General features: G+C 42.7%; 1 protein-coding gene across 2 annotated transcripts in view; it reads right to left on the bottom strand.

Annotated features, from left to right (window-relative positions):
• Positions 1-6,492: 6,492 nt before the first annotated feature.
• The window catches only part of DPP4 (dipeptidyl peptidase 4), a 105,543-nt gene continuing 101,453 nt past the window's right edge, over positions 6,493-10,582 (bottom strand). For both annotated transcript variants that reach the window (XM_045299455.1, XM_045299459.1), the window contains exons 24-26: positions 9,819-9,891; positions 9,482-9,555; positions 6,493-7,789 (exon numbers count right to left, since the gene is read on the bottom strand). In XM_045299455.1, coding sequence (XP_045155390.1) covers positions 7,688-7,789; positions 9,482-9,555; positions 9,819-9,891 — 249 coding nt within the window. In that variant the 3' untranslated portion in view covers positions 6,493-7,687. The remainder of the gene's footprint in view (positions 7,790-9,481; positions 9,556-9,818; positions 9,892-10,582) is intronic.

Raw genomic sequence — 10,582 nt, 5'->3', positions numbered from 1 at the left:
TGTGTGTGTGTGTGTGTGTGTGTTCTGCAAAGCTCTTTTCCACTTTTGAATTAAACGCATGTTGTGGAAAAATAATCCTACAAATGAACATGTCAGCTTCTGTTTGAGAAGGCTCTGTAGCTCTTTGAGTCCCTACGAAGTCCTACATCTTCACTAGGCTGATCCATGGGGAAGGACACTCAACACTTTTTGAGGACCCCTAAAAATGTCCCGCTTCATTCCCTTTTCTAGATCCATGTGGAGAGAGCCAAAACTAAATCTCATCGTGCCCTGGTTCCTAAGAACGGGCCGTGATCACCAACTCTTATAGTATCTCGATGTCCAATTTTACAATACTTCAGGGCCAAGCGACTTTTCCAACCAATTAGGTGCTTACTTAGAGGGTGGCCCACATGAAAAGTAGAGGGAAGAAATCATTTTGGAATGAATAAGGAGAAGGCAGAGAAAAAGTCTCCATTGACATTCAACACTTTGATGCCCCCTGAAAAAATCCCCCTCGCAATCTTTTCAGGAATCAGTTTTTTTAAAGGAACACAGGCCTAAAAAAATATGAGAACAGTTTGCGTCAATAAACTGTATTTATAAACGCCAAGGTGAAATATAGAAACTTCCCATGCCAAATTATTTGCCTTTGTGTGTTTTATAAAACAGATACACTGTAAGCATTTTCATGGTTATCTGATTTAGTTTGCAGAACATCTGGTCAGTCCCCAAGGCCACCTCCAAGTGTTTTACTATACGAAAAACAGCTTTGTTAAAAATGATCATGGTGAATGAAAAGCTCACTTGATCACCTATTTGAATATAAGCAATCATATCCAATGAGATTCTGTATTTCTGAGTATTTTTATAGTTATTTGGTCCTGGTGTGAATTTTAATGCTATTCCTATGTTAGTCCTAATATTTTGAAATCACATAAAGTATAAGAAAAACGTTGTGCTACATATATTTACTCCTAACTTCAGATTCCTGGTCAAAATTGCTGAATACCTTGACTGTAATTTATTGCAAAGTTTAAGTAATGTGTAAATGTGACTAGGATATTGTGTTTTTCACAACTAAGGAATGTTATGTGAAAATAAATATTATAAGTATCCTAATTTCCTTGCACATTTTAAATTGTGATACAGCGTGTCTTGTCTTTTTTTGTTTAATAGTACTCATCAGTAAGCCGTGTAGAACATCTGGGTTATTTGGTCACGATATTTACACTTACACATTTCTAAAGCAAAGCAAAGTTGGTGGTACAGATATTTTAAGATTATTATAACAATTGGAGCTTTATAAGATGGTGAAGGGTTGCCATGAATCAAAGTGGCCCAATGGCAGTTCATTTTGTACATTTTGTCTCATCTAGGATGTACTTCCTCGTTTTCAGAAAGTGGTGACTTGGGTGCAAATGGTATTTCGCATAACTAGTAAAAACCTCCAACTCATTAGTGGGATCTTGAATTATTTGGATTCCGTAGATTCTTCTTTTTTCCCTAATGGGAGAAACGTTTCTGAAAATTTGGCTTCCCTCTTCTTAGGGAATAGGTCAGAAGAGACTATTGTATTTTGCTAGCCCTCAGGCAATCTGTTATGGATATAATTGCATTCAGAACTCTAACCATATTGGTTGATCATTTTCTCCTCACTAGCTAACCAACTTAAGAAATGCCTGAGGTTGTCTTGGTTTACTTTGTAAGTGCTACTCTTTGACATCTTATTGGGACATCTTCGCTCAATGTGGTCTGAATGTCTCCTAGATGTAGAAGTGGGCCTATCGTTTGACAGAAGTTCACCATCGATGGTTCACAAGCAGCATATATTTCATCAGCATTCTTAAGTCTTTTAGGAGTTTTCGTGGATCTTAAAAGGATGGATTGTTTCAATCCATACCTAGCTTTGATTTAACGTGTGGTCGTTTACTCCTGGTCACTTGACTACACTATTGCCATTGTAAAATTGCTCTTCAAGTTGGCCTCTGTGTCTGTCTCACATTTGCACGTGGTGAAATGTGCTTGGAACCAATTTAAAGTTTTGTGAGAATACTTTGGATAATACGAGTGTTCCCTAAATATCTACAATGAGTGGTAAGTCCCATTGTTGTCAGGTCCCAGGAAGATCAATATTCAGGCATTGCTCACAATACTTTATCTCACAGAGCTAATTCGTTGCTCTCTAGAAGCCTGCATTCCACTGATGCCATCATCTCTCTGATTAGGCAGCTGTCTTTGTGCTAACTATTTGAAATTAGGACCATGTTCCTTCCTCTAAGTTTGGGTGAATACATAGCAGTTATGTAAATGTGATAGGTACTGAGTTTGTGCGATGATGAAGGTGGTGAGTAACAAGAATAGAAATTAAGTTGGGGAAGCAGTTGGGGAAATCTTTCAGGAAGAGGTAATAGAGTATATAGATTAGGAGAGAAATGGGGATGGGGCTTACTACAGGAACTATAAAGATTTCAAAACATATCAGTTTTGAAATAGAGGTGAAGTTCTAAGATGCCCAGCATAACTGGAGCCTGCCATATTTGGTGGATGGCCTGGGTGGAAACCAGTGAATAGCCTCCTATGGCAGAGTCATGGGGAAGTAGTAACGGCCCGTAAGAATGGGTAAAAATGCTTGTGGAAGACAGATCCTAAAAGATGTTAAATTACACACTATGGTGGGTGGGAAGGGAGGAGAAAGAGGGAAGCCTTCGCAAGGTTGGATATATAGCCCACCCCCCAGGAGGATGAATAACAGTAATGTGGGTGAAGGGAGACAATAGACAGTGTAAGACAGGAAGTAGCAACAGTATATAATTGATCAAGTATTCACGAGGGTGGTAGGGGAGGGGAGGGAGAGTGAAAAAAAGAGGAGCTGACACCAAGGGCTCAAGTAGGAAGAAAATTTTTTGGAAATGTTGATGGCAACCTATGGACAAGTGTTCATAATACAATTGAACGATGGAATGTCATAAGATTTGCAAGAGTCCCCCAATAAAATAATTCATAATAATAATAAAAGAGTTGGAAAGTAAGGCCTTGGTGGTAGAAAGAAAGCTGAAGATCTCCTGGGAGAAAATTATACACTAAGGTATTTGAGCCTTATTAAGAGCTTTGAGTAATGGCGTATGCACAAACCTCTGACAAGGTAAGTGTGCCAACAGAGTGGAGAATAGGATGGAGGAAGAGGAGAATGATTCTCTTAGAGAAGCTGCCGCCAGGATTACTCTGAAATGATCACGTGAGCCTCTTTGAGAGTGGTCTATCAATGTCTAGGGTGCCTGAAATCAAACTGACTCAAGCATCCTCCTTGAGTACTTCCTAAGCAACTTCAGACACGAATAGCTTTAGTCTACATCCTTTTATCGAGAGCATCCCCGGCAGATAGCTCTCCTCGGTTGTATTTGAACATGTGTCCGGAAAAGCGGGGTATCCACATTGAACCTGAGCCTACTAAGCAACTCTTCTCCGTTGGAGTTGCCTGCTGTGATTCCTCAGGGATTCAGACCCATGCTGTTGCTGAGTGTCCTTGGAGGACAGAGCCGAAATGCCCACCAGGGCTTCATAGGCTGTTGTCTTGGGGAGGAGACCACCAGGTCTGTCCTCCCGTGGAGCTGCTGGTAGATTTGAATCTCCGACCTTTTCATGGACAGCCTATGGTTTAACCCTTGCACGACCAGGACGTCTGAAGGATCGTTGCTGTTGCTGTTGTTGGTTGCGATTGTGTCATTTCTGATCCAAACTGACCCTCTGCACACAGAATTTCTGTGTGTTCCTCTTTTCACACCCAACAAAGGTTACCCACGCAATCGTAAGGAAGTACACCAGAACATGCTGTAGCTCAATGTAGTAGGGATGATGAAATATCCAGAATGGATTCTCTCAGACATGTCAATATTGGACCCAAAGCAAATGCTTATCTGGTACCCTCCTGTGTCCAGTCCCTGAGGGTACAGGAACCTAATTATCCATCTGACAGTCTAATCATCAGAACAGAAGAGGCTAAGTAGCTGCGACTAGAGGAAATGGAAGGAGAAAGAAAAGTCCCAGGTATTATATGTACACGAGCCATCGTCACCAGGCAACAATCCGGTGATGTCGATATTTTTGTACTTTCTTCGCATCAGGTTCTGGAATTCAAAGAGGTCATGTCAAGTTCCCTAAAAGGTTTCCCACTAGTGCTGATGGCATAGAGGGTTCTCGGTGTTTGAGGGGCTAACCAGTTAGTGGTTCAAACCACGCCCCAAGAGAAAGATGAAGCTGTCTACTGCCAAAGCCCTGCAGGGCAGTGCTCCTCTGGCAGCGGGCATAGCGAGTATGGTGCTGACTCAGGGGCTCACCAGGTCTCTCGGCTGCAGTGCACTGCATCTCCAGCAGGAGGTGACATGAGAGAATGGTATTCCTTATCAGACGTTTTCTAGTTCTTGGCACGAGAATCCGGTTAAAATGAGAGCTGGCATTCTTCTGCAAAATCGCTTTTGTCCCTCACGTGTCTATGAATATAATTTGAAACTAAACCTACACAGTGAAATACTCCACTCCACACCCATCCCACCCAACCCCTTATAAGTCACGAACCATGGCGTTTGGTAAGAGGAGCCATGGTGGTTTGGTGGGTCCCGCTTCTGACCCAACTCACGTCTGTTTTTAAGTCATTTGATGAAACTTGGTCTGGGTCAGATGAAGGACTATGTAGAATAAGAATTTTTATTGTTTTTTGAAGTTTATATCCTATTTATGTACCAGAAAATATGCCTTCCTCAACAAGTAGTAAACACTTTGTTTTTGTTTTTATCTATTCAGATTCTTAGATTTAAATGTCAATATGGCCACCGAAAGGTGACGATGATAAATTCCTCCCAAGCATGACATTGGTCTTATAAGACCATGTTCTGACTCTTTCCTAAGAGCCCTGGTGGCTTAGTGGTAACACATTGTGCTGTTCACCTCAAGGTTGGCAGTTTAAAACTACTAGCTGCTCTGTGTGAGAAACTGAGGTTTCCTATTCCCATAAAGACTTATGACCCCAGAAACTCACCGGTGCAGCTCGACTCAGTGGCAGTGAGTTTGAGTTTGGAATTTTTCTTTTCTTTTTTTTTTTTTGAGTTTGGAATTTTTCTTATCGGATGGTGAGGTCATTCCATATTATCACCATCTGTAACTCTTAGCAACAGCAGCAAAAACCAAATCCACGGCCACGGGGTAGATTGCAACTCAGAGCCACCCTCTCTAGGGTTTTAAGACTGTGATTCTTTGCAGGAGCAGACAGCCTCATCTTGCTTCTGAGGAACACCTGGTGTGTTTGAACCACTGACTTTCAGTTAATTTCCCAACACTTATCTGTGCACCACCAGGGTTACTTTCTTCAACCTGTCCAAAAAAACCCAACAAATTGCCGCTGAGCTAATTCCAACACCTGGGACCCTGCAGAACAGAGTAGATCTGCATGAGTCAATCTGTATGGGCGCTGACCGCCTCATCTCTTTCTCAGAGGCTGGTGAGTTCTAGCTGGTGACCCTGCAGTTAGCAGCCCAACTCAGAGCCCAGTGAGCCACCAGGGGGCCTCTCTGTGAACCTTAGACGTCCCCGAAGAAGCATTTACCACCCACTTAAAGTGCATGCAAAAAGCGTTCTTAGATGGACACAGGGAACCAATTGTCAACAGTTGACGAAGAGCCGTGACGCTGCTTTATGGAGGGTGGTGGGAGAGCTATTACTGTGTTTGGGTATGTTTTGTTTACACCTTATTGGAATCTCAGTATCGTGTCATACATCTAATATTCTTATACAGTAGAATTCTCACAGACAGCTCACCCTGCCTGGGATAGCCTTGTCTAGCCAAAGCCCAACACTGAAAACAATGAAATCCTGGAGACGAGATGAAAAACCATTGTCTCTTCAGTTACGTAGACATTCTGCTTTTAGGCCAAGTTGAGAGTCTGAAGTCAGTGCTTTCTCACATACAGCTACAGAAATCTCATCGTCATCGCTGTATTAGCCAAAATAATTCCTCAGGCAAACACTTAGGTGACTGATTTCACCTCCTCCCCACCCCCCGCCCGTTTACTTTTGCTGAGCATCAGAGCCTCCACACTGGCATGGCTGCTATCATTGGGTCTTATGAGTGTTATCATCGCCCCCCATCAAAATGACACCGTGCAGAGTATGTCAGCATCGTCATCGTGTGTGTCCCGTGGATTTGGACATGTTATCAAGAGGGAGCAGACCCCGGAGAAGGATAGCATGTTTGGTAAACTGGAGGGTCATCCACCCTCACGGAGCTGAAGTAACACCGGGGCTGTGCAGCGACCTTTCTGAGGCCGCTGCAGCCCCAGGCAGAGGCTCATTTTGCTCCAGGGGAGTCTGACGGGCCAACTTGGTGGCCCCTCACAACCACAACCACAACCAAACCACAACATTATCTCAAGGACTGAGAGAACTCAAGTCAATGTCTCCAAAGGTATGTGTATGTACAGTGACAGCGTGCATGTGGTAGACAAAAACATTACGGGCTGCTTAATTTAGCACATTTTTATGTATCAGATTTTTTACAAACATGGAAATCTTTGCACGTTTACAAGGTAGCCTGGGATAGCTAAGAAAATAAACAAGAGCCTTTCTGGAGAAACATATCCATATGTCAGTGTGGTTTAGGTCTGATTCAAGGACTACTCCACTTATTACCTCTGAAAAAAAAATGAAGATACAACCCTTGACCCAGGGAAATGCCCTAGCGCGGACTGGAGATAGCAATGCATCGCATTCCACAGAACTTATATATATATACATATATATATATATATTTTTTTTTTTAATTGAGATTTTCAAAAAAAGAAAAGAAAAGAAAAAACTCGATCCAAGGACTCTTTCAAGTTAGGATTTGTGATACAAAATATTTTCATCTTTCAACAGGGCAAGGTGATGTGTTCCTATCCAGTTCCAAGTTGCCTCTTTCTTCCACTCTGAAACATCAGTCTTGTCTTTTGGAACGCAGGCTTCCCCGCCCTGGCTGTGTTTGTGTGGCACCTGTAGCCGTAACTGGCACCTGGGGGCCGTGCGTTCTTGGCAGTTTCCCTCGGCTTTCTCTGGAATCGAGTCAACGGCTGTGGTTTTACTCAGAAGTCGCTGCTTTGCATCTATGATTTCCTGAGACTGTTTGAATCGCCTTTCTCAGAAAACCGTGCCCGTCTGGCTGTGAGCGGCGCTTCTCCGAGGGAGCTGACAGCAGCCTGGTGGGGTCAGCATGCTCGGTCTTGGGGCCCCAGGCTATCCTCTCTGCCACCGACCCCTCTTGTCCTTGCCTCTGCCCTGGGGACATCACTGCCACATCTTGCCAGCCCTTTCAAGAAGAGAATGATCTCAGCTAGTCCAGTTAGAAAAAGAGAAATCCTGTCCAGGAACCTATGCAAAACGCCCATGAAAAGAAAATCGTATTTTCTCTTGTTTCAGCAGCTGACGTGGAAATGATTTTAAATGATAAACAAAACTGGGCTGAATCATTTCAAACTTTTTTTGGGAAGAGAGGCATAAAATAATCTGTTGCAAAGTCAGAGAGCTTTACTTAGGGGTATCGCCTTAAAACTGGGGGTAGGGGTCATCTTAAATTTCTTGATCTGAGTATATTTTCCATAAGATCTTGACAGTATAGTTTGAGATAATGAAAACAAAAGGGGCTGATGATAAGCCTTAAATGGCCTGCTCTTGCCAGGTGCTAAGGAAGAGAGAAGCATTGTTTCAGGAAGTGGCTCATGTGGGTATATATATGCTGATGTGCGGAGCTGCTTGCTATTCCATGGTCTTCATCCGTGTACCACTGGGGAGAGGAAGAAAAAGGGGTCAGAGTTAGGAAATCAGGTCTACCCCACCCCCACCCCCAACTCCCCATCAATTCTAATGAGCCCTCTTGAGTGTGCCGATATAAAGCAGGCTGTTTTAATTTGTGAAGCAGTTTATAAACAAAAGCTTGATCAAAGAAGGCTATTAATTACTAATTTCCCCCCAAATTCTTCCTGGGCTTGTTTTGGCCTCCAAATGTCTGCCCTTGAAGGTACTGAGAGAATTCGCTAGTTGTTTTTTTTTTAATTTTACTACAGGGTGCTTTTAACGATATGTAAATTGTAATGAATACACCCAAATTCATTTCGGAATTAACATGATAGCAGTGAGTTTGGGTTTACATGACTCACAGGACTCTTAAAGCCACACCTTGCTTGGAAGAAAAGGCTTGGTCCACTGAGCCCACTTGTTTTTGATGAAGTGTTATCAAATGTCAAATTTCTCTCACACTGTAGTTGGATAAGCTATACTGAAATAAATGAGGATTTTAAAAGCATTTTTCCCCCCGATATAGATTACTCAGGAGCTGGAAATATCTGTTTTTCAGCAAGAGACACACATGTGTAACATAAGTGAAGTCAAAAGTCAAACGTATTATTTGTAAATACATCAGATTTTTTTCCACTGGTGTATTTTAAAAATCTGTATGCCTGACATTAATATAGAAAGAGCTTAAGATTTGAGGCAAAAATGTAATAACTCATTGCTTTATTAGACAAGTCAAAAGTCGCAAACACACATTATGGAGCCATCAGTGAGTTGTTAAAATCTGCATCGTTAGATATGATTCTTTGAATAGTGAAAATCCTAACTTTATAAGAAAAAATAAACCTTAAACTCTGCTTAAGAACCTGTCCCAAAGGATGTGTGTCCATTTTCTTAGTATCCAAATGACTGCTCTACAGCGGGCAGCATCTCAACTGAACCCAGAGTAAAGTATGTATGTTAGAAGAGACCAGAGAAAAGCAAGCTTTTCTGGCTAAAACAGATGTGTTTGGCACAAAAATATTTAGTTTCATACACACACACAAACACACATTTTCTTCTTAACCAGAAAAACTAGTGTAGAAAATGGATTTGCCTTAAAACCCAGAAATATTCTCTGTATAGGCAGCAGCAACTCTCACCATTTCTGACTTTTTAAAACAAGTCTAGTTGTCTATTGCCTGTGGCTATCCAACAAAAGATAGCATGACAATTGTAAAAGCTGAAGTGTGCTGACTATTAATATCCCACTGTTGGTGGAGCGGCAATATATATATATATAATCTTAGAAATGGATTTTCATCTTTGAGCTGGGCTGTGATCGTGCTGGGTTCACTTTGGAATTCCTCTGCCACACGTTCACTGAATCCGTGATTTCTCTTGAATCAAAGCCGGGAAAGGAGAGACTGAATGATCACATGGACAGGAGAGTAGTGTTTGAACACTTCCGGGATACCCAGTAGGGTACTTTGAACCCCAAACTCTCTAGCTTTCTCGAACACTGCTCTGTGAAGGGTTCACGGGCATCGGTTCTCTGAATTCCCATTGGAAACATTAAAAACAACCACCTTTTCCTTCCTCCCCTGCCTCTCCTGGACGTCTGGGAGGAGAAGTAGCCCAGAGAGAGGTAGCCAGGGCCCCACCAGCAGCAGCGTCCCGCCCCTCGCACACCCGTGTGCTATACCATTGCCTGGAAATCCACTCCAGCGTCCACCAGCGCTTTGGAGATGTGAGCTGACTGCTGAAAGTGAACATTATCTGCGGGCAGAGAAGGGAGACATCAAGGAGCTGATAGCTGCTCTGGTTTTCGATAGCAAGGGTGGGGAGCGCACAACAAGAAAGGGACTGTCTGAAGTTCTAGGACTCAACAGCCCATTTAGTCCAAGACAAGTGAGTTGTGGAAAGCAACACTGTTTTATTGAAGTAAATGTAACAGTCTTGCCCCTCATGCTTTTGTTTTGTCAGTAGTGAAATTGCAAACCTGTCTGTGATACTAAAAAGTCTAATTAACTGAAACTCACCATCTGCTGTTCCATGAATAAGGAGGTACTCAACTTGCTTAAAATTTTCAGCTCTGCTCATGACTGTTGAATTCTGGAATTGGGAAGAAGAAAAAAAAGAATGTCATTATTCAAAAAAGGATCTGCCATAAACTGGTTTTTCACTTCAGTTTACAAAATAAAATGTTTTCAGCTGGGGCCCCCTTTGATACAAAATATAGCAAACCGATATTCAAGCAAATGCTGTCTCCATGCATGGCAGAATGCAGAACATGCCCCGTGCCGGGGAGACAGGGCTGGGAAGGGAGATGCCTCAGCTTCCCTGTGCATGCAGGAAGTGGGCACCTGCTCCTGAGGCTCCACGCAAAGCCCCTGGAGTCCTCGATCCCAGATTGGCTGTGTCCTAGGCATTAGCACAGGGCAGAGTCTCATATTAGCAATGTATGTTCCATGGGCTTATGCTGTAGTTCAGCCAAAAAGTGTATCGCCATGGCAACCATGTGTCACATGGTGCTCTACATGCTACATTTCCAAAGCCTCTACATAGCATTTGCAACAAAATATACTGTGCAATATGTCACATGAACTTTGGTCTACATGCTAGGCTTGGAATGAAGAGCAACATATTACCTCCTTGGGAACAGATGTTTCAAACCTCGACAAATGGAACATATGGGAGGGGAGAGGGGTGAAAAAGATCAAGGGTGGCCTTAGAATAGCAGTGGGTGCTGTTGTCTGCTTTATTCTGCGGTGAGGAACATGCTGCTATTGGATCAAGCAAGTTA

This window comes from Echinops telfairi, unplaced genomic scaffold (assembly GCF_000313985.2).
Source record: "Echinops telfairi isolate 266 unplaced genomic scaffold, ASM31398v2 ScPeMD7_4;HRSCAF=17, whole genome shotgun sequence".
NCBI lineage: Eukaryota > Metazoa > Chordata > Mammalia > Afrosoricida > Tenrecidae > Echinops > Echinops telfairi.
Note: the sequence above shows the minus strand (reverse complement) of the source record. Positions and strands in the feature narration are given on the sequence as shown.